At 52.9% G+C, this 25,033-nt stretch overlaps 2 protein-coding genes across 4 annotated transcripts; both read left to right on the top strand.

Moving 5' to 3' along the window:
• The first annotated feature begins 3,922 nt into the window (after nt 1-3,922).
• HAAO (3-hydroxyanthranilate 3,4-dioxygenase) lies at nt 3,923-19,386 on the top strand. Of its 3 annotated transcripts, none has more exons than XM_061432198.1 (11): nt 3,923-4,214; nt 4,983-5,144; nt 7,508-7,586; nt 12,677-12,760; nt 13,042-13,148; nt 15,804-15,893; nt 16,252-16,295; nt 16,580-16,725; nt 18,511-18,579; nt 18,769-18,851; nt 18,949-19,386. In XM_061432198.1, exons 1-11 carry the CDS (start codon nt 3,928-3,930, stop codon nt 19,025-19,027), a joined length of 1,230 nt encoding a protein of 409 aa, XP_061288182.1. In that variant the 5' UTR covers nt 3,923-3,927; the 3' UTR covers nt 19,028-19,386. The 3 variants fall into 3 exon arrangements, with proteins under 3 accessions (XP_061288182.1, XP_061288184.1, XP_061288183.1); XM_061432200.1 differs by having other exon boundaries at nt 4,098-4,172; nt 4,967-5,144; XM_061432199.1 differs by having other exon boundaries at nt 4,136-4,214; nt 4,967-5,144.
• Nucleotides 19,387-19,476: 90 nt separating this feature from the next.
• On the top strand, nt 19,477-23,512 carry OXER1 (oxoeicosanoid receptor 1). Its single transcript, XM_061432201.1, has one exon. It carries the CDS (start codon nt 21,747-21,749, stop codon nt 22,881-22,883), a length of 1,137 nt encoding a protein of 378 aa, XP_061288185.1. The 5' UTR covers nt 19,477-21,746; the 3' UTR covers nt 22,884-23,512.
• The last annotated feature ends 1,521 nt before the right edge of the window (nt 23,513-25,033 follow it).

Raw genomic sequence — 25,033 nt, 5'->3', positions numbered from 1 at the left:
CTTTATTGAGCCCATCTTTGCATGAAATGTTCCCTTGGTATCTCTAATTTTCTTGAAGAGATCTTTCCCATTCTGTTGTTTCCCTCTATTTCTTTGCATTGATCGCTGAGGAAGGCTTTCTTATCTCTCTCTGCTATTCTTTGAAACTGCATATCTAACTATTGCCTGTATGAAACTTTTAAATAAGAATCTAAAATATCAGCATAGAAGTTGCCAGTAGGGAATTCCAGCAGGGAGTTAAATCTTGTCCATATTCCTTTGTTCTTGTCTTGATCTAGGGGTGGATACAGATGCTTGTTAACAGTACATGTTAGAAATTACAAGTTTCCATTCATGCATGTTTAGAGAATAACTACTATGGGACTTTCCTGGCAGTCCAGCAGTTAAGCCTCTTCACTTCCAATGCAGGGGACACAGGTTTGATCCTGATTGGGGAACTAAGTTCCCACATGCCTTGCAGCATGGCCAAAAAAAAAGTTTTTTCAACTAAGAATAAATACTAGACACATTGGAATAGAAGGTAGAGGGGGCAACGGGTCAGAAAACAGTAAAATTCAAGAGTAGCAGACATGGTTCACTACCTTCCGAGCATCATTTCCTGCCTCTAGGTCATGAGCCAGAGTCTTGTGTGACTACCCCACCCCTCCCATATGGGCACAGACTTTGAGGGAAGCCAACTCTGCTTCCAGCTTCAAGTACAAATTTTAGTTTCTATAAATCAGTCAGAACATCCCTCTTCTCACTCCAGGAATTGGTTCAGGTTGGGGTATGTGAACCTTTATTGCCAGTAAATACACCTGGTTCTCACTTGCGGGCAATGTCCCCCACCCCACAGGCATTTGGCAATGTCTGGAGACTTTTTTGTTTGTCCCAGCTGGGGACAAGATACTGGCGTCTAGTTGGGAGATGCCATAAATATGCCAAACGTCCTAAATGCAAAGGACAGCCCCCCACAACAACTTTCCACCCCAAATGTCAATGGTGCCAAGGTTGAAAACCCCTTCTTTAAAGGAAAAACTGTGGCTGGTTTACATCTCTTGACCCCCTGGGGGCAAACCCTGGGAAGAAGCCATGCTGCAGATAGCAGATCTGAGGAATGGAAAAAGACAGAGTCTATGACACCACTAGGTCACAGGCTCATTCTGCCTCTGGGTATCCAGTCACAAAAGTTTAACTGTCTCATGGTTAAGCCACTGTTTAACTGGGATCCCTATTATTTGCACCCATGAGCACCTTGATAAATTAGGAAACAGATTATTTGCGTAACACAAAAGGTTAGGCTAATAGAAACATTTATAACTACATTCTAAGCAGAGAATACACATTCACAAAAATTGACCATAGACTAAGCTGCAAAGGAAAATTTAACACATCCCCCATCCCCAAATAATACATAGACCATCTTCAGTCACCACAATGCGATAAAATTAAAAATTACAAACAAAATGATAACTGAACAAAACACAACAAAAACCCCTCAAACCAATCATGTAACTAAAAAATGTAAACACACTTGTCAATAATACAAGAAAAAGAGACAGCAGGACCAGAACCCAGATTTCCAAATAACTAGTACAATTCATGATTTAGCCCTCATGTTTGTTCTTAAACATTTGCTGAATTATATGAAAGGGAGGGAAAGTGGGAGAAAGAGACAGATCAAGGTGAGCTCAGATAGGATCAGCTGGAGAAAAAACTTCTGTTCATTAAGAGATTGAAGAGATCAGACTGTTAGCAGCAGTCAGACTCAGTAAAGCCTAGAAGCGTCTACTGATTTTAGTGACCTGGGCAGGCAGCTGCCATCCAGGGGAGACGAAAGCCAGGCACCAGCAACCAGGAGAGGCTCTGATGAGCTCTGGTCCTAAGGCAGAGATGGCTTCTCACACCATGATGCAATGAACTTCTGTGTGCAGAGGGGAGAGATGGCTGCTGTGAGCAGGTAAGGTCCAGAAACTAGAAGGAACTCATTGATCAGTAGCTGGAAGCAGTCCAGATGACCGTGACCAAACAATGCCAGAACACGCAGATAAAATTTGAATTGTTGAAATTCAAATAAAATGAAAATCAATAAAAATTGATTTTCTGAACATTGGATCAAATGGTACCCAACACCCAAGCTAGGAGGCTTGCCAATTGAATTGACATGGTGTTTTATCTATGCAGCACAAACTAAATGGCATATTTGACAGAAACCATGTGGCAAATTATCTAGCCTGTATTTAAGGTTCATCTGGGTGGTTTAGACCTCAAACAATCAATCGTAGCCTCAATTATCCGTGTTGTTTGACTAGTTAGGTTAAAATGAGAGTATGTTTCTGTTTTGTTAATAAGTTCATTTGTATGTCTTTTTTTAGATTCCACATACAAGTGATATCATATGATATTTCTCTTCGTCTGACTTACTTCACTCAGTATGACAATCTCTAAATTCATATAAGTCCCTGCATTATTTTATTCTTTTAATGGCTGAGGAATATTCCATTGTATGTATGTACCACTTCTTCTTTATCCATTCTTCTGTCGGTGAACATTTAGGTTGCTTCCATGTCTTGGCTATTGTAAACAGTGCTGCAGTGAACATTGGGGTGCATGTATCCCTGCAAACCATATTTTTCTCCAGACACATGCCCAGGAGTAGAACTGCAAGATTGTATGGTAGCTCTATCTTCAGTTTCTTAAGGGACCTCCATACTGTTCTCCTCAGTGGCTGTACCAATTTATATTCCCTCCAACAGTGCAGAAGGGTTCCCTTCTCTCCACACCCTCTTCAGCATTTATTATTTGTGGTGGTTTTGATGATAGTCATTCTGACTAGTATGAGGTGATATCTCGTAGTTTTTATTTGCATTTCTCTAATAATTAGCGATGTTAAACATCTTTTCATGTGCCTCTTGGCCATCTGTATGTCTTCTTTAGAAAAGCATCTATTTAGGTCTTTTGCCCATTTATTGGGTTGTTTTTTTGATGATATTAAGCTGTTTGTAAATTTTGTAGATGGTTACCAGGGGCAGGGGAAGGGTGGTGGGGAGGGATAGTTAGGAAGTTTGGGATTGGCAGGTACACAGTGCTATATTTGAAACGGATAACCAAGGTGAACCTACTGCATAGCACATGTAAGTTTGCTCAGTGTTATGTGGCAGCCTGGATGGGAGGGAAATTTGGAGGAGAATGGATACATGTATATGTATGGCTGAGTCCCTTTGCTGTTTACCTAAAACCATCACATTATTAATTGGCTATACCCCAATACAAAACAAAGAGGTTTTAAAAAATATTATATAACAAATGGGAAAAGAACTTGAAAAAGAATAGATGTATGTTTATGTAAAACTGAATCACTTTGCTGTACACCTGAAACTAAAATAACATTGTTTGTCAACTATACTCCCATATAAAATAAAAAGTTTAAAAACTAAGATGCAGGATAACTGTCATTGTTTTCCTTGAACTACATACCAGAACATCTGTGGAGCTGAAGTCATGGAGTTTTTTGGGTTTTGTTTCCCCTTTTAGTGGGAATTCATTCATGCCTTTATCCACGCACCCACCCACCCTTCCATTTAACAAACATCCAAAGCAAACAGCACACATCCTAGATCCTTGGCGTTTCACGCATAATTGTCTACATCTCCTCTGCTTACTTGTAGATGAGAAAGATAAAGAAGGTGGTTTGAGTTATTTTGGTGCCAAACAAAATTCTAGAAAGAAACACTCAGCAAAAAAAAAAAAAAAGTTCTAAATAAATAAAAAGAAAAAGGAGGGAGAAAGGGAAGGGGGTGCGTGGAGAGGAAACAGGAGGGTCCCAGCGGGGGAGGGCAGGAATCTTGTTTGATACCTGTCGGGGTTTTTATTTGCACCAGGAGCGCGGAGACTGAGGACGCGAAGAAAACCCGCCCACCCTACGTAGCAGGGAGGGGCCAAGATGGGATGCGGGACAGGAGTCGAAGGAGTTTCGAATTTCTTAAACTCTCCAGTCTAGATTCAGGTGTCAGCTCTGTTCCTTTCCGCTCGGCCACCACCACCTCCCCTCCCGGCCCTCTTCCAACACGCGCAGTCTTCCCAAGAATTCTGAGTCTGGAAGAAAGAGAGGAAAGCAGGGGTCCAATTGGCCTTCCCCGCCTCCGCACTCACACAGGCAAGCATCGCGTCTCCGCCCGCTGGCGAGGATCCAGGTTAGCGGCTCTCACCCCAGGCTGGAATCATCAGCGCCTTAGGTTTGTCCGCCCTCCCCACCTCACCTCAGATTCCCGGTCCCAGTGCCCGGTTCTGCATCTGTGAAACTCCTTGTAAACTGTGGTGTGACTTGAGTATGCCCCAAGACACGAAAGGAGCTCAGAACAGCGCCAGGCACCCTGTCGGCGCTCTGCCTGCCACCTGCGAGCGTAGGTGAGGGGCGGGCCCCCAAGCCCGGCCTGGCGGGTCCCTGTCTAGCATCACGGTCTCCCAGCACTGCGCCCCCCGCCTGTCCTCTGTCCTGTCTCCAACCAGTCACTGACAGAGCCGAGCAAATGGCACCCAACACATCTGCGGGCTCTGGCCTGATCTCTGTCCTAGTGACCGGACAGGGGACTAGCATCAATCGGGGCCTACGGTGGCCGCTGTGCAACCCCGGCATTCCCAGTCTACAGATGAGGAAACTGAGGCCTCAATCCAGTGTCAGCAACCCAGTGATCAGGCGCTTGGGTTTCCAAACCCGCCTTCTCCTCCTTACAGGATTTCTTTGGGGGTCTCCCTGGGTCCCAGGCGGAAAGTCTGGGGACAAGGGGCCAGGAAGGTTCTGGATCCCGTGTCCTAAGCCTGGATCGGGCGCTCCACTCTCACGCGGGTGGGCAGGGAGCCCGGGATGTGGCGAGGGGCCCAGCGGGGCGGCACCGAGCGCGAGGTAGGGGGTGGGGGGCGTTCCCAGACCAAAGTCCGAGAGGGGCCACAAAGAGGCCCGTTTGTTGCCCCGCCCTTTGACCCTCAGGATGCTTATTAACCAGGCGGCCAATAGGTGGCTGGGCAGAGGCGCGGCCCTTCGACAGAGCGGAGGACACGGCTCTGGAGTGCGGCTCCCGGGAGACCATGGAGCGCCCAGTGAGAGTGAAGGCGTGGGTGGAGGAGAACCCGGGCTCCTTCCTGCCCCCGGTCTGCAACAAGCTCCTGTGAGTCCCAGCATGCCCTAACCCTCCTGCCCTCTGTTCTCACCTCCCCGCCATCCTCCAACTGCTCCCCTCAACCTCCGGGTTCCTCCGCCCAGAAGCTTACAGAAGGGGGATTCCATCCTCGTGGTGATCACAGGAAGATGAGGACGGACTGTTCCGGGTTTCCCCACCCTCCTCTGTTCCTCTTTCTGGTGACTGCGTGGAGACGACGTGCCTTGTCGTCTGAGGAAGCTGGGTGACCTACCGAGATTAGAGAGATGCAGGTGCTAAGTGGTAGCCCTGCCTTCCAGGGCTGAGAAACAGCGCTCCAACCCCCGCTGCCTCTCAGAAATTGGGGGGCAGGGAGGTTGATACCCCAGAATTATAGTAGAACCGAGGCCTGGGAACCACCCAGTATTACACCCCTACTGGGCCCAGGAGGCTGCAGGCAGAGGGTGAAGTCAGGGTCAGCTCCTGGGGCAGGCTCTCTGGTGCTCTTCCTGGCCCCCTCTGCAGCTGGGCGCACACAGGCTCCCACCAGGCCTCCCCAGCCACCTCTGCCCCCAGCACCCAACAGGGCTGACCCTGGTCCAGCAGTCTTCCTCCAGCTGAGGTCTCAGGCCCTCCCTGTGGCCTCTTCACCTCCTTCCCCTTCAGTCACTTGGGGTGTGGGGCCTTCTGTGCTCCCCAGCTCCAGGGTCACAGTCTTGTGTTTGCTGGGTCCACAGAACATCAACAAGGTAGCTTTTCAAACCATCCACCTCCAATCACTAACACCTTGACTAGTTGGAGACTACCAGGTGTTTTCACATCATCTCATGTAATTCTCCCAGGAGCCCTATGAAGTGGGATTTTTTTCTTAATATTTATTTATTTGGCTGTGCTGGGTCTTAGTTACAGCCCTTGAGATCTGTGGCAGGCAGGATCTTTAGTTGTGGCATTCAATATCTAGTTCCCTGACCAGAGGTCGAACCCAGGCCCCTGCCCTGGGAGCATGGAGTCTTAGCCACAAGGGAAGTCCTAGTCCAGGGTGGGGGATCTTAACAAGGAACTTTCCCAATGTCACGAAGCTAGCGTGGGGCGCGATGCAAGCCCGTGCAAGAGTTTGACTCCAAAGTCCACCCTGGTGTGACTGTGCAATACTGCAGTAACAGTCAACATCCCCCACCCCCAAACCTTGTCTCCTCTAGTACTTTTGTCACACGCCCAACTCTCTCCTCCACTTCATCTCTATCCATAGTCTCACCTCAGCCCTCCACCTCCTCCCCCTCATGGTGACTCACATTCATCCGCTCCTCTCCAGCCCCACGCCGCTGCTGTGGTTCCACCCTCATCACCCTGGGCACTTCCAGGCTGCAGCAGCCTCCAGGCCCGTACCGCGCTCTCCAGCACTGCCCTGATATTAGTAACCACAAAGTGCAGGTCCTCCCTTCACTCATTCAGCAGATGTGCACATGTGAGCACCAACCACATGCCAGGCACAGTTCTGGACCCCAGAGATACACAGGAAGAAACTGGCGGAAGCCCCTTCCTGGTGGAGTAGACATTCTGGTGGGAGGAGGCAGCCAATACATAGAAACAGACAAGGGGTGCAGGTAGGCAGGCAGGCAGACATGGTGAGCCACAGAGCAGAACGAAGGGGAAAGCCCACTGGGGCTGCTGTGTCCCCTCGTGCTGTGAGGGAGACGCTGCTCCGAGCTTCTCCTTGATCCTGGAGGTTTGGCTGCAGTCTTTGCATTCCTTGTCTTCTGCAGCATCCCTCCGCTCTCTGCCTTTATCTTCACATGGCATCCTCCTCATAAGTGTGACTGTGTCTAAATCTTCCAGTCTTCCAGACACCAGTCATATTAGGTTAGAGCACTCCCCACCCCATGCCTGATCTCATCATAGCTTAACAATTACACCTGCAATGACCCTAGTTCCCAATTAGGTCATATTCTGCGGTACTGGGGTTAGGATTTCAACATATGAATGAATATAAGACAGAGGAAACATAGGAAGCTGCTGGAAGGTTGCTTTTATTTATCTGGCTGCAACAGATCTTAGTTGCTTCATGTGGGATCTAGTTCCCTCACCAGGGATTGAACCCAGACCCCCTGCATTGGGAGCGTGGAGTCTTAGCCACTGGATCATCAGGCAAGTCCTGAGGCTTGAGGGTTTTGAGCAGAGGAAGGACATGGGCACACACACAGTCACAGACACACACACACAGACCCTTGGATGCACACGCAGATGAAAACGGAGACTCTCAGGGACAGTGACACAGAAATAGCCCTCTCTCTCTCCCAAGTGTGGGCCTCCTCCAGAACCCCTACAGGCCCCTGCAACCCTCCTGTCCTCTCCCACGAGCCAGTTCAGGACCTCACCCCCCTCATCCATTGCAGGCACCAGAAGCAGCTCAAAATCATGTTCGTGGGGGGTCCCAACACCAGGAAGGACTACCACATCGAGGAGGGTGAGGAGGTAGGCCTGCGGACTGCCCCCTCCCCTGACCCAGCCCTGAGGGAGGGTCACTTCCCCTGCCAGGACCAGGGCCTGTGGATGGGGGGGAGGGGGCAGACGACTGGTGGGTGAGGGGGGCACAACTGAAACCATGGTGAGAAACTGCTGCTTGGAAGTTGTGGGCACCAGCGACACCCTTGACAGCTCCATCCTCGAAGGAGTCCTGCTGGGGAAGCCACAGGAAAGAGCCCAGGCTTTGCGGGTGTGAGAGGCTCCAGCTGTTGGGCATCAGCCCCCGGACACAGGGGGCATCCATGGTCCAAGGGGATGCCCAAGTCCCCTCACCCCCAAACCTGAATAATACAAGACTGGCCTCCAAAATGGGACCCAGATGCTGAGGGCGACCTGGGCGCTCCATTCTGGTCCCAGGAGCCAAGTTCTCTGGGAAGGGTTAGGACTGGGAGGCGCCCCTCCTTATCTAGAGGGCACAAGGCGCATCAGTTGCTGGGAGCTATTTGATGAAGGGATGGGCAGGTGGGAGGGGGGATTTGTACTGAATACCCTTTGGTGCCTTGAATTTTGTGCTGTGTTTCTGAGTAAGCAAAAGTAAATCAAAAGTAAAAAGATGGATCCCCTTAAGAGACACAGATGGGTTCCCAGCTCTCAGAATCTCTGGTGGCAAAGGATCGTCATGGTCGGGGGGCGCCTATCTTCCCGGAGGACCTGCTGCTAGGGTTCAAGGTCCAGGGTTCAGCTTACTCACCAGACTCCACCCCACCCACTCTGGTGGACGAATGTCCACTTAGGGGTCCAAACCAAGCCCTGACTGCTGGCTTGCTAGCTGGTGAGGAGGGATGACCTGAGCAGGTGTCTCACTCTGGAGGGACACTCAGGTGGCTGGGAGGAATTTGGCTAGAGGTTGTTTTGATGGCTTGGTTCCACCTCAGGTGAGGGAGAGTGCCAGCCACAGGTTAAACCCTGGAAGCCACAGGACTGAGTGTCAGTGCGTTTGCTGTCACTGCCTGTCCTCACCCAGCTGGAACAAAGGAGACTCCAGGGGCCAGGCCTCTTCCCAGTGAGGGAAGGGAAGCCGCTGAGCTCAATTTTCCTCCTGGCTGAGCTCAGGCCTCTGCCTTTCAGGTGCCCAGGCTTCACCCACCACACACGTTCCACTTAGCCCATCCCTTCCCTTGGGGTGAACAGGTGCAAGAGAGCCTGGGCTGGGAGTCAGGTGGACCTGGAGTCTGCCTCTTACCAACCATGTGATTTGGATGGGCTTCCCTGGTAGCTCAGTTGGTAAAGAACCCACCTGCAATGCAGGAGACCCCGGTTTGATTCCTGGGTTGAGAAGATCCCCTGGAGAAGGGAAAGGCTACCCACTCCAGTATTCTGGCCTGGAGAATTCCATGGACTGTATAGACCATGGGCTCACAAAGAGTCAGACATGACTGAGCGACTTTCACTTTGACTTTCTTTCACCTCCCATCACCAGGAGGCTTCTCTGGTGGTAGAGTGATAAAGAATCCACCTGCCAATGTAGGAACTGCAGGTTTGATCAAACCCAAGGAGACTTGGGTTTGATCCCTGGGTCAGGAAGATCCCTGGAGTAGGAAATGGCAATCCACTCCAGTATTCTTGCCTGGGAAATCCCATGGACAGAGGAGCCTGGCGGACTACAGTCTACAGGGTCAGAGTCAGGCACGTCTGAGCATACACGCACACCGCCTCTCTGAGCCTGCAGGAGTTTCCTTGCAGCTGATGGGGGACATCAGCCCTGCCTGGTGGAAGGATGCAGTGTGTATAGGGTATGTGCACAGAGCCTGGCACAGAGTGGAGGTGCCTGGGTTCTCGGCACCCTCAGCCCCTCTCTGGCCCCGCCTGCCTGTAAGGCCTTTCCAGGCTGTGCAGGCCAGATTTGATTCAGCAGCTGCTTGAGCCGGTACAGTTAATCTTCTAGTTAGCCCCAGGCCCCAAACATCATTTACTTCCAAATAGAGCATCATTCCTTTTGGATTGCCCGTGGCTGTTTGGGATTTTTTGCTGTTCAGGATCTGCACCTCTGCTGATGAGGCCTGTCCCTCATCATAGGTTGTGGTGTTGTTCAGTTGCTCAGTCGTGTCTAACTCTTTTGTGATCCCATGGATTGTAGCCCACCAGGCTCCTCTGTCCGTAGAATTTCCTAGGCAAAAATACTGGAGTGGGTTGCCATTTCCTTCTCCAGGGGGTCTTCCCAACCCAAGGATCGAACCCGAGTCTCCTGCATTGGCACGTGGATTCTTTACTGCTGAGCCACCAGGGAACACCCCCCACCTACCCACCACCGCCCACCCACCACCACCACCCACCCACCCATCACAGTGCAGGCCTCTAAAATTCCACTTCCTTTCTATGTTTTTGTTTAATGGCCACTAATACCTTGTATCCTGCCAGAAAGAGCTTGACTTTGGCCCAACCATCACTCCAACCCCACCCCCCCACTCCTGTTTTCCCTGATATTTGCAGGGCCTTCTTGCCTGGAAAATCCCATGGACGGAGGAGGCTGGTAGGCTCCAGTCCATGGGGTCGCTAAAGTCGGACACGACTGAGCGACTTCACTTTCACTTTTCACTTTCATGCATTGGAGAAGGAAATGGCAACCCACTCCAGTGTTCTTGCCTGGAGAATCCCAGGACGGGGGAGCCTGGTGGGCTGCCGTCTCTGGGGTCGCACAGAGTCGGACACGACTGAAGCGACTTAGCAGCAGCAGCAGCAGCAAGGGCTACGGCCCTCTCCCTAGTATTCTCTAGGCCCTTCCTCCTCTCCCTCCAACCATGAAAGGACATCCCCCAACATACATACACATAGAGGTTTTCTCCTAACTGAGGGAGTTTGGGGGAGTTTGCAGAATTGTTCCCTAAGAGAGACTGATAGGTTTTTTCTTATTTGTTTTAAATAACTTGCATGAATTATATTAAATAATAAAAGATTGTTTACTGTAGAAAATGTGCAGAATACAGAAAAGACAAATGTAAATATGTACGTCATTCATAATCCCCCCACTCACGGGAGCACCGTGAGCACAGCCTGGTTTATACATGCATTATACACTATGTAATTAGAATTCTCAGACATGACTTTGTCTAAACAACAATAAATAGAATCCTGCTGAGTGTCATTTTGAATCTTGCTTTAACTGGATAACTTTAGCATTTTTCCATTTTACTGACAGTTATGCAAAAACGTAGCTTTTAATGGCTGCATAATGTTCCATATTTTGTCTCCATCATAAAATAATGCGATTTCCCCTATTGTTATTATTAGCATTAGTTTTGCTATTCTTTCCATCACTAATATTAATAGCTAGAGATTACTGAATGCTAACTATGTATTGTCTATCTTTGTATACAGCATCCTGGGCAACATTCTGAGTAGATACTATCATTTTATAGAAAAATTAATGGAGGCATAGAAAGACTAACTGAATTGGCCAAAGGCACATGGTGACTGGCTGAGCTGAGGACCAGGTGATGCCTTAAACTCCCACACACTGGGATAAAACAGCCATGTATGTCCACCACGAGGCAGGTGCATTTCTGACTCACTGAAGCCACTTTTCTAGAGATGGAATGACTATGTCAAGTTCCCAGTTTCAGCATGAAAGGTCTGGCGTCCCAGAAACCCTTATAGAGGCACGAGCTGTGAAGGCTCTTTCTGCCCTTTGCCAAATTGCCCTTCAGGGGCATTGTGTCAGCTTGCCTGTGTGTCAGACTGTAAAGCCACATTTCTCTAGTTTTCCTGAGCCCACTTGATTTCTCTTAGTAGACTCTAGGACAAGAACCTCTATCTCCTCTAACTCCTTACATGATAATAGTAATTGTTATTATTAATAACAACCCTTCAACTATTTGGCTGGGGTTTTTAACACCCATGCAATGTGTGACTGGTAGAGAGAAAATATGTCTTCCTCCTCCTCTTCCCAGTGCCATGGGTGGTCTCAGTAAACACATTAATTAGGGACTTAGGGTGCAAGAGGCCAAGTGCAATAGGAGCCCTGCAGCACCACCGTGCTGCACCCCAGGGAGACAGCAGGAAATGAGGGCTTCCATCCTCAAAGCCCCCGCCACCCCCATTCATCCCAGCTCCCAGCACTGAGCCCAACATTTCCATAGCCAGCCGATCTCCAGAGGGGTTTGGAGCAGCCCACCTCCTTTCCAGGGCCTCACTGTGGCCCGAGGAGCCAGCACTGGCTCCAGAGCCACACTCAGGTCCACACAGCTGCTCCAGGACTGACTGTGTAAAACCTGGGACAAGTCACTTCACTCTCTGGGCCTTTCTTTTTCTTTTTAGCAGAATGGGGCTAACGATATTTTTGGAGGTTGTTATAAAGAGTTCTGATAATGTTCAGGCATACCTCAGAGATAGTGCAGGCTCGGTTCCAGACCACTGAAAGAGAGCAAATATTTCAATAAAGTGAGCCATGTGAATTTTTTGGTTTCCCATCGCATGTAAATATTTATACTATGCTGTAGTCTATTACTTGAATGGGGTGCCATTGCCTTCTCCATGTAGTCTATTAAGTGTGCAACTGTATTATGTCTAAAAAAACAATATATATATATACCTTAATTTAGAAATAATACTGTTGGGAAAATGGTAGCAATAGATTTGCTCAGTGCAGGGTTGTCACAAACCTTCAATTTGTTAAAAAAAGAAAAAGGCAATATCTGGGAAATGCAATAAAGCACAGCACAATAAAACAAGGTCTGTCAGTCACGTGCTAGCCCAGCCCCTGCGACACAGTGCAGGGGCGGTTCTCCTTACCTGGGTAATGGGTCCCTAAATTATCCAGTGGGCATCTCAGCCAGCCTCCTGCCCCCAAGCCAGACACCACCTGTGGTGTCCTGGGTACCTTGGTCATCACTTTAACGTCAGAGTATTACCCTCATGTGTCCCCAGCACGTTTATCTACGGGCTGTGTCAGGGGAAGCTGGGGCCTCAGGCAGGAGTGACCAAGCTGCTCATAAACTCTAAGGCTTTCGGCAAGTTTCTCAGGTTTTCTGGGCAGAACTCAGGCCAAAGACCCGGAAGAGGGAGTGGGGAGGTCAGAGCCTGTCCGCTGTCCTGTCTCACAGGTATTTTACCAGCTGGAGGGGGACATGCTTCTCCGAGTCCTGGAGCGAGGGAAACACCGGGATGTGGTCATTCGTCAGGGAGAGGTGAGGCTGGGTCCTGGAACAGGAGCCCACGGTGCCCACTCTCCTGTCTTTGGTGGAGTCTTGTCTTCCCAGCCTTTCCTGCCCTCCTCCCTGCCCGACCTGCCTCAGCCCCATCCTCAGGCCCTTCCTCATGCCCATCGCAGCCCAGCCTGACATCCTCTCTGGCTCCTGGGGTGGGGTCTGGCCCGGACAGTGGTCAGCTGGGGAGACCCGGGGCGCGCAACACTGAGGTCTCCGTGGGGGACCATAAACTTGCTGGCACCTTGTTCCCACCCGTGCAGATCTTCCTGCTGCCTGCTGGGGTCCCCCACTCGCCGCAGAGGTTTGCCAACACAGTGGGGCTGGTGATTGAGCGGAGGCGGCTGAAAACAGAACTAGATGGGCTCAGGTAAATGGGTCAGATCTGGGGGTCTGGGGCAGAGTTAGAGGGGCAAGCAGCAGGGGAAAGGATCCTAGACAGACCCAAGAAACCCACTCAACCACCACTGAGAGGGTGGTAGCAATGGAGATCCTGCATTTGCTGGCAGATGGGGAGGGATTTGGGTAGGTAGCAGGGTGGGTCTGATGATGCAGGGGAGGGTGTATTCTCTGTGACCCCCTGGGAGCCCATTAACCTTATGGCCAGGCCCAGAACAAGTGGGATCTCAGTTCCCTGACCAGGGATCAAAGCTGCACCCCCTGCATTGGAAGCACAGAGTCTTAAACATTGGATGCCCAGGGAAGTCCCAGAACCCATGCTTTCCCCACTGAGGTCTGCTGGGGAAGGGCCAGGGGCGGGATGCCAAAATCATACTCCAGGGCAGCCTGGAACACTGCTGCTTCTCCCAGCCTCCAGTTCCAGAGTTTAGTCAGTCTCCATTAGTGCGGCCTTCTGCTTGTTTCTCTACCCCAGCTCATTCCACACCCAGCGCTGACATTTGTATAACATTTACTAACTGTCGGGCACCACTTTCTGTTTATTCCTTTAATCCTCACAATGATCCTATCACCTTATCCGGTGGGTACTGTTATCATCTGTACTCTACAGATGAAGAAATCGAGCCCAGGGAAGTTGAGCTTGCTAGAAAGTGGCCAGACTGGAGCTGTAGAGAAATAGAGAGTTTGGGCCAGGACAGAAAAGAGGGCAATGTGAGTCAGAACCTGGAAGGGGATGAACGTGGGTGCAGAGACGGGCACTCTGTTTCTACAGCTGAGTTCACATCTGGGTCCAATCAGTTATCTGCTTAATATCCTCTGAAAGGAGGACTAAACCTGTGGCTCATTATTCCAAAAGCTAAGCGATTTTTAAGCTATTTTTTTTAACTAAGAAAATTAAAATTTCCCAACAAGCTACTGAAATCAGGATGCTTTGCTCCACATCTTCTGTTATAAAGGACATTTTAAAAAAATTTTCCCTTTTTAAAAAAAAAAAAAAAAAAATTTTCCCTTTTTTATAATTATCAAAGTCTTACAGGTTTACCCTTGAAATCTGGAAAAGTACAAGAAAGCAAAATGAACAAAATTAAAATCACTTGTCAGGAAAAGGGTAAATTTTATATTATGTGAATGATATCTCAATAAAACAAAAATAAAGAGAAAATACACAGAAAAAAAGTCTTCCCACCAATGAAACCTAACAAAGCACTTTCTGTCTCTTTTTTCCATGCATATCTGTTCCTTACAACATTGTAGTTTTATTGCAAGTATGGGTTTGAGTTTTGCTTTTCTTTACATTAAAAAAAAAATGAGTACTTCTCATACTATTAAATGCTTTGCAAAAACCGCAGTTAATGACCGCATGCAAACCTACTGCAGAATAGTCTTGGAAAGAAATAGCTGCCTGGCCTTAAATATGAAAATAAAATTTTCAGTGGGGCTTTATATAGGGAGTCTTTAGTAATGGAGAAGACAGCATCTTTGGGAACATTTTTACAGCAAAGTCAATAACAGATTTTTTCTGCTTTTGACCTTTAATAAAAGCCAGGGGCTCAACATTAAAATGCCACTCTGAAGGCAATTCCTGGAGGGCATTGAGGTCCAGTTATGAGGCTTTCTGGTAGCCAGCTCATTCCCAGGATAGATCTTAGGGTGTCAGGTGGGGTGGATGCACTGTGTCTATAAACCGTTGTCTGTAAGCAGAACCACTTCTCTTTTTGGGAGGAGCTTAAGAGCAGAGCTGGCCTGGTCCTGGGAGCTAAGTTTGGGGATTAGGCATTCAGTCAGTAGATACACTGCCTACACAGGGTCCTGCGGCCCAGCCCCAGTCTGCCTGATACTCCTCAGGCCGGTGGAGTTGCCTGCCAAGCTGGGTGGGCTTCAGGGAGTCTTGTGTGCACACTCAAGTCGCTCAGTTGAGTCCATGGGTTTTGTGGGGTCTTTGTGGCCCTGTGGATTGTAGCCTGCCAGGCTCCTCTGCCCATGGGGTTCTCCAGGCACAGGGAGCCTGCTAGAGACATATGGTCCTTCCTCCGGAGAAGAGACACAGCACTTTGCTCTAGTTCTCAAAGGCATCCATGACCCCAAAAGGAGAAGGACCCCTCCCATCTGGGGGGCATCTGTGGCATGCTGGATCCTTGAGGTTTCATGTGCTCTGACCTAGACTGCCAGCAGGCCGGTGGGAATCCAGCTGCAGGGCCAGAATCGGACTCAGCCTCAGCTTCTTCTTTTGGAAAAACACTTGTCACTGACGCTCTCTAGGCTTCTAGGACTGTCTCCGGTCCTGTTTCGGCCACTGACAGGTTGTGTGATCCCTGCCAAGTTGCGCAGTTTCCCCCTGAACCTCAGAGCTCTATCTGCTTGGTAAATGGTCATGTTTGGCGAACCAGGAAGAGCTATGGGAGTGGGATGGATAACAGCCCTCCCACGCTGGGGCCACACGGGGCCTCCAGGGAGAGCCGGGTGTGGGTGGGCGCATCGGCCACTAGGTCGCGCTAACAGGATGCAGCAGGTGGTCAGCTCGGCGGAGCCAGCCAGGCCCAGTCGTCCACGAGTAGAGCCAGGCCTCAGGGATGCTGCCCTGCGACGCCCAGGTGAAGAGCTGGGTGCCTGTCCTTTGTTCTGGCAGGTACTACGTAGGGGACACCACGGACGTCCTGTTTGAGAAGTGGTTCTACTGCGAGGACCTCGGCACGCAGTTGGCCCCCATCATCCAGGAGTGAGCCCCCAGCCCCTGCCCCTTGCTCTCCTGAGGTCCTGTGCTTTGGCTGGGGGCAAGCAGACCCAGCCCAGCACGGATCTGGGGGAGCATCCACCAGCCTGGAGTAATGATGCCCAGGATTTAGGGACAAAGTCTGCCCCTCCCAGGATGGTAGGGCCCCAGACTAGAAAGCCCCCTGCGGAGTGGAGGCTGGGAAAGGAGTGTGGATATACAGCGGATCATGTGAGGGCGCCATGCGTGTGTGTGGGCTCCTGCACCTCGGAGTGTATGTGTGTGCGTGGGTGTGTACGTGTATGTGTGTGTGCGTGCACACATATGTCTTTAGCCCCCTCCTCCTCCCACTTTGTCCCTGCAGGTTCTTCAGCTCTGAGCAGTACAGAACGGGAAAGCCCAACCCTGGTGAGGCCCCTGGGAACCATCTTTCTTTCTCTCACTCCCCCGACCTTTCCCAGGGAAGGGTGGGTCCTGGCCCCGGTACCACACAGTCTCCTTTTGAGTACTCTGCCCTGTACTCAAGGCACAAGAAGATGGCATGAAATATACCCCCACATGGCTACTTGGTGCCTGGGCTGGAGACAGAGCCCATTCCAGTGACTGGGAGCTGGGACCCCTGGGAACCCGGCCTGCTGGGACTGGGTGGGTGGAGCCAGAGGACACTGACCACATCTATGCCGTGGGTACAGACCAGCTGCTCAAGGAACCACCATTCCCCCTGAGCACACGATCCGTCATGGAGCCCATGTGCCTGGAGGCCTGGCTGGATGGCCACTGCAAAGAGCTGCAGGCGGGCACACCCCTCAGCTTGTTTGGGGACACCTATGAGAGCCAGGTAATGCAGCCTTGGGTCACCCAGGGAGTCAGCCCAGCAGCCCTGGGTGATGGGAACTAATCAATCACACATGGACACAGACACACTCATACACACACATACACTCACAGGCTAGTTGTGGACACAAGCATAGGCCTTCTTGTTTCCTCCCTGACTCTGAGAATGATGGCTTTGCTGTGAGTGGAAGCCCATGGAGGCTACATGGTCCCCAACAATCTTTCTTTGCCTACAGAGTAGGGATTAGGGGGTTGCCCCATCCATTGAGGGATTTGTGGGAGTCTGGGGTCATGCCCCTGCCAGGACTTCTGGGCCTTTGGCCAATCATAGCCTTGGGAGCCAGGAGGGAGAGAGATATTTGGGGGCGAGGATTAGGTGGAGAGTTGCAGAGACCCAAAGCCGGTCTCCTTTCATTCAACATTTACTGAGTGTCTATTATGTTTTAGGCTTTAGTAGGAAAATAAGATAGAGTCATTCCCTCAGAGTGTGTATGGTCTGATAAATGGACAAGTTCATTAACGATTGCCATGATTATGTGATATATTCTGTGGTAGAAAAGCTACAGGAAGTCATAGGATGATAAAGAAGGAACCAGGCTGTGAGGGAAGACAGCTTCCTGGAGGAGGTGATGTATAAGCTGAATTTTAAACCTATTGTAGGAGTTTGCAAAAGGAAGAAAGGGAGATGGAGAGTGCATTCCAGGTGAAGGAGAAGCCTGAGTAAAGGCATGGAGGCTTGAAACAGGTTGGCACTGCAGATAGCTGAGTCTGGGGAACCAGGAGAAGAGAGTAGGGGCAGAAGGCACAATTGCCAGATGGCCAGAGTAGCAGGCAGTGCCCATGTGCTAGCAGCCCTCCTGGGCTGGGCAAGGCGCAAGGACTATGCTAGAGACAAGAGAATTTCATCCAAGTGTGGAAGCAGTATGGCTGATCAGACTAGAGTGGTGGTTCAGAAAGCTCACTGTAGCCTGTGTGAGGACCAGATCAGCAGGGCAGGTGTGGAACGAGGAGACCTGCCAGGAAGCTTACGTTTGCTCGTGCTTTGCAGTTGGTCACTGTCACATCCCTGGGAGTGTGCATTAGACACCCCTGTGGAGGGACGCCCACTGGATGCAGACCTGCCCCAGGAGGCCTGGCCAGCCCAGCCCCGAGCTCACACAGGGCCCTGTGAGCCACCATGCCCCACCAAGCCCCTCCCACCCCGTTCTCTCGCCCCGTCCTCCTCCCTGCTTCAATTCACTCCAGCAAATATCTACTGAGGCCCACTCGGGGCTGATAGGAGCATGGCCCACACAGCGGTTGTGGGCTTCCAAGATGACACCGGTCCGAGAGGCTCAGCCTCCCTCTCCCTCTTGCTCATCCCCTCCCAGCTCCCTCCACCTCCTTAGGTCAGACTCCTGGCATCACATAGAGGAAGGGAGGAGGGCATCCTCTGGGGCTCTGCCCTGTGCCACGTTCACACACATGCCTAGTGTGTCCCTGGCAGGCGTGCCTCCGTAGGGGTCAGCAGTAGTTGTGTCGAGTGTCAGAAGGAGCAGATGTGCATGTGCGTGTGAAGGGCAGGCATGTATGACCCCAATAGCAGGTGGCTGGGACGGGATGGGGGTGGGAGGACCTGTGGCCTGGGCAGCCTTCCTCTCTAAGACCAGGCCTCTGCTCTGCATACGGAGAGGCTGCGTTGTGGGCCCCACCCCTGGCCCACACAGGGCTGGTGTCTGGGGGCCAGGCTCAAAGCCCTCTCCTACGTGGGGCAGGACACACCAGAAAGACCCGTGTCACTTCCCACCAGGTGATGGTCCACGGACAGGGCAGCAGCGAAGGCCTGAGACGGGACGTGGACGTGTGGCTGTGGCAGCTGGCAAGTGGGGGCTGGGGAGAGGGTGGCACGCCTCCTGCCTACATCTGGTGACCGGGCTGCTCTGGGGCCTTGGATGCCCCCAGTATGGACCAGTGCCCAGGGCCTCCTTATCAAGGCTGACTCAGGGATGCTTGGACGGGCGTTGTGGCCCAACAGGCTCCATTTACTTCTCCTACTCCTCCTTCCCAGGAGGGCTCCTCAGTGGTGACGATGGAAGGACAGCGCCTGAGCCTGACCCTTGATGACAGCCTCCTGGTGCCAGCTGGGACTCTGTAAGTCCCCGGGGAGGACTGACCCCCTGCCGTGGACCTGGCCTCCTTTCCCTGGGGTCCCAGCCTTATCTGACCCTGCCCACCTGTATCTCCACAGGTATGGCTGGGAGCGAGGGCAAGGCTCCGTGGCCCTGTCTGTGACCCAGGATCCCGCCTGCAAGAAGTCCCTGGGATGACTGATCCTCCCACTGTGGGCCCAGAGCACCCACCCTGGCCAAATAACTCTCCCAGCCCCACTGTTTCTATGTACACTACTGCTCACTCACTGTCCCCTGGACTGGGTCCTGGACACGATCATCATCCCTTCTCCTCCTGTCCTCTCAGCTAGGCTGCCAGGTTCCTGGGGGCCGCAGCTCCCCTTCTGCCCTAACAGCCCTCAGCCCACTGCCCTGCGTGGTTCTGCTGGGTGGACTGCTGCTGGGGGCTGGCCCCTCACCGCCCTCCATCCACAGGCTCAGTGCAGCTCTTGCCTGCCGCCAAGAAGCCCTCAATAAAGGCTTGCTGGCCGCCAAGTGCCTGCGGGCCTGCACACACATGGCCTGTGGTCTCTGTCAGACACTGAGTGCTCCCATGACTGTGTGTGTGGGGATCTGGGCACCAGCTGACCACAGGCGTGTGGAAGGTCTGGGATCGAGCCCCCTGCATGTTTAGAGAAGTACTCGTGCTGCGCGTGCCCCTCCATGCGTGCCCCTGTGCCTGTCCTGGGGGCACAGCTGAAGTCTCTCTGCCTCTTTCTCACTTATTCTTTTTACATAACTTTAAGAAATAGCATCTGTTGAGGTTTTCTCCCCAATAACAGAAATGATTTGTACTCATTGTAGAAAATGTAGAAATACATAAAAACACAAAATCCCCTGGGTGGAGTTAACCACGGTTAATGCATGAAGATTGTGACGAGCCTCAGAGGGGCTTGGTGGTAGGGGGAGGGCCACCTGGACCCATCCCCCTGCTCCGCCCTCAGTGTACAGGCCCCCGTGGGGCCCAGGAGTTTGGGAGTTGAGGATGCAGCAGTGGGTCGAGATGAATCATGGAAGCTGCAGCAGGAGATTGGGGTTCAGTGTCCTGGGGCTTCAAGAAGAAGTCGACGAGGGGTCGCTCGCGGGGGGAACTGAAGCTGTGTCTGGACCAAACAGGTCCCTGGATAGAGTCTAGGCTTCCTCCAGAAAACCTGGGTCTGAACCCTGCCTCCCTATCCCTGCCTGCCAGCTCACAGCTTGGATCCCCTCCACTGACAAACCAGCAAAGGAGACCCTGACTTTGCTGAAAGGCCCTGAGGGGTGTCCAGACCTTCACCCACCACCCCTCTAGAGGACTTCTTTCCTGCCACCACTCTAGGGCAGTGACACGCTCCTCTGTACAGGAGCTGAGGAGGGAACATCAATGTCCCAGGAGGCCCCCCCAGGCAGTGTGCCCAGATGGCCACAAGAAGGGCCCCCCAGTTCCAAGGATGTGTCTAATCCAAGACAGAAAATCATGAAAACTAGGTCCCCTGTTTTTCTGACCACCAACTCTGTGCCAGGGGATTTGCCAGAAGTTTTTACAGAAATGACCTCATTGAATCCTTATAATTGTCCAAGAAGGTGGTGGCACCACATTTTACAGTTGAGGCTTAGACAGCTTTGGAAGGCAGGCAGCTCTGTTTCCAACTCAGGCTTGTCTGCATTCAAAGCTCAGGCTGGTGGTCCCACCATCCTACACCCTATCTGCCCTCAGCCTTGGCCAGTGGGAGCCCAGGGAAGGGGAGAGGCTTGAGGGGGGTGTCTGGGGAGAGGAGCCAGCGTCCACTGTTTGAAACCCCAAGACTGACTGAGCTGGCAGCATGGGGCATCCTGCTGACCACAGCCATTTGGCACAGGGGCAGCGGGGCGGGGGGAGGGGGCCAGATCATGGAGCCTGGACCCACAGCCTTTCTTGGTGCTGTCTCATGTTACCCCATCCCTGCCTACAGGTCTGGACCCATGGACTCATGGGAACACCACGCAGTGGGAGAGCAGGATTTAGACCTTGTCTGAAACCAGCCCTAACCTCCTGCTCCCCTCTCTGCAGTGAATACTGGGTGATGGCCCGCCAAGTGGGATGAACAGTGGCAGGGCAACTCGAGGATTCTCAGGATTGTTCTGTTTGTGGGAGAAGCCCCCAGGTCCCCAGGGCATGGCAGTAAAACTTGGCAGGGGAGCCCTCTGCGCATGGGATGTACTTCATCATGGATGTGGAGCTGGGACCATCACAGACTCTAAACTGTCAGGAATCTGAGAATCAGGACAGCAGGCTGTTCCCACTAGGCAGTGAGCGCAACAGTCAAGGTGTCAACTGGACCCCCGTCTCCTTCTCCCAGGACATGTTGTTGGCTCCACAGTCCTTGCTGCCAGAGTTGGTGGGGGCAGGGAGCCACCCAGTCTGTATCTGTGATGGGAGTGGAGTGGGGGCCCAGGGTGGCCTGCATGGTCTCCAGAGCTGTGAGTTGTCAGGACCAGCTGCTGCCTTCAGGCAAGCAAATGTCTGACCACTCAGGGCTGTAAACACACTCCCCAGCCACACCCCAGCTGGCCTTCCTCCTGCTTCAGGGTTCCTCTGGGCCTCCACTCACCCTGCTGAGCCCTCATCCTGGTGTGCCAGAGGCAATGCGGATTCCAGTCTGAGGCTGGGCTAGGAGACCCCACAGGCTGGCCACTCTCTACTCTGGGGAGGTGGAGAGGGAGGGAGAGCAGCAGGGTTCCTCTTCACCTGCAAATAGGAACACAGGGTGTTTCTTGGCGGCTGCAAGGATGATGATGAAACCCCCAGGATATTGAGTCATTGTGCTGGCCAGCTGATAGCGAGCACTGACCCCCGCGCAATTGCACAGGGGTCAGAGAGCTGGAGAAACGTCTCTCAGGTCCATGGCCCAAGCAGCCCATGGGATTTCCTAACCTGAGCCATCCCTCTCCCCTTCCTTCTCTCTCTCCCTCCTGGCTCCCTCTCTCCCTCCCTCCCTCTCCCTCCTCGTCCTCTCCCTCTGCCCTGACCACTGCCTTGGGGTCACCTGGAGAGGCCGCTGCTTCTTGCCACCCGGCCTCCTCCCCCATAGTGTCTGCCCTCCTGGCGCCAGTCTTGGGCATGGAGTTTGTCCTGGGCCTGGTGGGGAACAGCCTGGCCTTCTTCATCTTCTGCTTGCGCACGCGGCCCTGGACGTCCAACACCGTGTTCCTGGTCAGCCTGGTGGTCGCCGACTTCCTCCTGATCCTCAACCTGCCCCTTCGCGTGGATTACTACTTCTTCCACGAGATCTGGCGCTTTGGGGACACCGCCTGCAAAGTCAACCTGTTCATGATCGCCACCAACCGCACGGCCAGCGTGGTCTTCCTCACGGCCGTGGCGCTCAACCGCTACTTGAAGGTGGCGTGGCCACACCATGCGCTGAGCAGGGCCTCAGCTGGGGGCGCTGCCCGCGTGGCCGGGGGTCTCTGGGGGGCACTCCTGCTCCTCAACGGGCACCTGCTCCTGACCACCCACTCCAGCCGGTCCTGCCTCAGTTACCAGCTGGGCACGAGACCCTCGGCCTCACTCAGCTGGCACCAGGCCCTGTTCGTGGTGGAATTCTTCCTGCCGCTGGCGCTCATCCTCTTTGCCATCGTGAGCATCACGCGCACCATCCGCCGCCGCGGCCTGGACGGGCAGCCGGGCCCGCGGAGGGCCGTGCGCGTCCTCGCCGCCGTGGTGGGCGTCTACACCGTCTGCTTCCTGCCTAGCGTGGCCTTCGGCGTCGCTTCCGTCGTGGCCTTCCGCCTGCGTGCCTGCCACGCCCTGGATATCTGCTCGCAGCTCTTCCACGGCTCCCTGGCCTTCACCTACCTCAACAGCGTGCTAGACCCCGTGCTCTACTGTTTCTCCAGCCCCAGCTTCTTCCGCCAGGGGCGGGCCCTGCTGGGCCTCACCCAGGGCTGGCAAGGCTCAGACAGCGACAAGAGCACCTACCGTGCCTGGCGCAGGGCGCGCTCTGGGAAGGTGGCGGCCACAGGGAAGCTGCAGGTGGACGTCTCAGAGGAGGACTGACCAGGAAGGCCCCTCCCAGAACTGGGGCTCTGCTGCGGGTGCCTTGGGACGAAGGAATGCCTGGCTCTGGGCTGGAGGGCCAGGGTTCGTCCTTGGACGGTTGCCAGCAAGGGTCCCTCAACCAGCCAGACAAAGGACCTCTGCAGGAGCCAGGTGGGTGGCAGGGAGAGAATAGGGTCTGGGCTTGGAGTCATGTGTCTGATGTTGTGGGTATGATGTTCCGACAGCACGGAGCACCATGGCAGGTGGAAACAGCCAGGGACTGTCAACTCAGCAGAAGGCCACAGCTGCCTTGTCCCAGGTCAGAGCCAGGGAACTGTGAGAGCAGAAGTCTTGTTTTAGAAATTTTGTTGTGACTCAGTTGCCAGGTCATGTCCAACTGTTTGCAACCCCATGGACTGCAGCACAGCAGGCTTCCCTGTTCTTCACTATCTCCTGGAGTTTGCTCAAACTCATGTGCATTGAGTCAGTGATGCCATCCAACCATCTCATCCTCTGTCACTCTCTTCTCCTATTGCCATCATTCTTTCCTAGCATCAGGGTCTTTTCCAAAATTGGACAGCTGTTTTTCTATGATCTCCAATTGGCTTTTTTTTCAATACTAATAAACTTCCTTTTGAAAAATGCAAGCCTATCTCAACTGATCTAAGGAAAACCAGTAAGTATCTGCAGATTCATCTGGCATCAGGAGGGTTCAAGAGTTCCCCAAGATGAAGGGACACTCTGGGGACAGAGTGGAGAAGCTGTCCAGGGCACCATCCTTCCACAGGAATCCTGGAGCCCCATGTGTCCTTAAAGTCAGAACACTCCCTGGGAGAGGTCCTCAGGCTCCCAGGATGGGTGGCCCACCTGGAGCCCTAGGAGGCCCTCCACCTCCCACCCCCCTACCCCACGCCTGCTCTCCTCTGGGACGATGTGGGGATCTTCAGCCTGGGAGGTTATCATCTCCACCCAGGTCAGGCTCCTGGACCCCCTCCCCTGGCTTTCCTTAGCCCCAAGTACCCTTCCCTGGCCCTGGAACCTGTGGTGGCTGCTACCCACCTGGACAGGAAGGGGCCTCCGGTCACCAGAGCCAGCTCACCGCCCTCCCCCAGGACCAGAGCCATCTAGCCCACCTCTCCTCCTTCCGGTTCTCTTCCACATGCCTGTGTCAGCGTCTGAGACCACCTGGGCTAACCCATCTGTTGACCTGGGGCTCTGCAGGCACAGGTGCGTACCTGGCGTGAATTAAGGGTTTCTTTTAGGGGGTGGCCACGTGTAGTGGTTTTCCCTACTGTCCACAGTGGAAGTCATTGGGGATGCATGGCTTTCAAGGCTTCCGAAGGGCTATTCAGAGGTCACTAAAGCCCCAAATATGCCCCTCCTGAACCCTATGCGTCCCCAGCCCTAGCCATCTCAGGAGAATGAACATCTGCCCCCAATACACACACCCTCTCCCCACCGAGGGGGACAGAAGGGCCTAGGATGGGTTCCCTACTCATCACCCCAGTCACGGACCCCGGCCCTCAGATACAGGGTCTGACAATGGGGGCAAGCCCCCTCTCCCCACCTGTTTTCATCCTCTCAGCCCAGCCCTCTGTTATCATGGACAGGGATGCCGTTCCCCAGTTAGAAGTCCTCAAGAGTGGTGGCCAGGCCCAGGAGAGTCACCCATGTCCCAGGAGGGAGGCACATGGATGCCATGTGGATGTTGTGGTGGGAGATAGAACGTGTCAGGCAGGGGGAGATGGCCTGGGGGACAAGTTGGGTGGGTATTAAAACCCACCTCCCACTGTGTCTCCATCCACTTTTCCCGTTCCTGAAAACTCACCAACTACTGTCAGAACCCCACAGAGCTACTGAGAACCCAAACCAAGTGATGGAAAGGCTGTGCCACCTGGGTCCCTCCAAGGGGCTCCTCGGGCATCTCTGCCCTACATGGACCCTGCTCCATTCCTCTGCTCTGCTGTTGCCTCTCACTGTAGAGACACCCTCTGCTGCCATGGGAAGGAGCTGGCCAACCTTGGCCTGAGATTCATCATTTCTGTCAGACCAAATGCTCCTGGAGTCTGGGATTTAAGCACTTTCTCGTGAAGGCCCCACCTCCAGGGGGTCTAACATATACTGTGCTCTGAGTGAACACCCGGCACCTTCCTTCTGGTACCATCTCT

The sequence above is a fragment of the Bos javanicus genome, chromosome 11 (assembly GCF_032452875.1).
Source record: "Bos javanicus breed banteng chromosome 11, ARS-OSU_banteng_1.0, whole genome shotgun sequence".
NCBI lineage: Eukaryota > Metazoa > Chordata > Mammalia > Artiodactyla > Bovidae > Bos > Bos javanicus.
The sequence above is the reverse complement of the archived record's forward strand: the minus strand, read 5'-3'. Positions and strand labels throughout refer to the sequence as shown.

Bases quoted from the DNA above. Each gene is read 5' to 3' on its own strand.
- HAAO (XM_061432198.1), top strand. From the start codon at position 3,928: ATGCGGGACAGGAGTCGAAGGAGTTTCGAATTTCTTAAACTCTCCAGT. The intron at 7,587-12,676 runs GTAGGCCTGCGG...CCTGTCTCACAG, and splicing joins ACATCGAGGAGGGTGAGGAG to GTATTTTACCAGCTGGAGGG. The intron at 16,296-16,579 runs GTGAGGCCCCTG...CCGTGGGTACAG, and splicing joins AACGGGAAAGCCCAACCCTG to ACCAGCTGCTCAAGGAACCA.
- OXER1 (XM_061432201.1), top strand. From the start codon at position 21,747: ATGGGATTTCCTAACCTGAGCCATCCCTCTCCCCTTCCTTCTCTCTCT.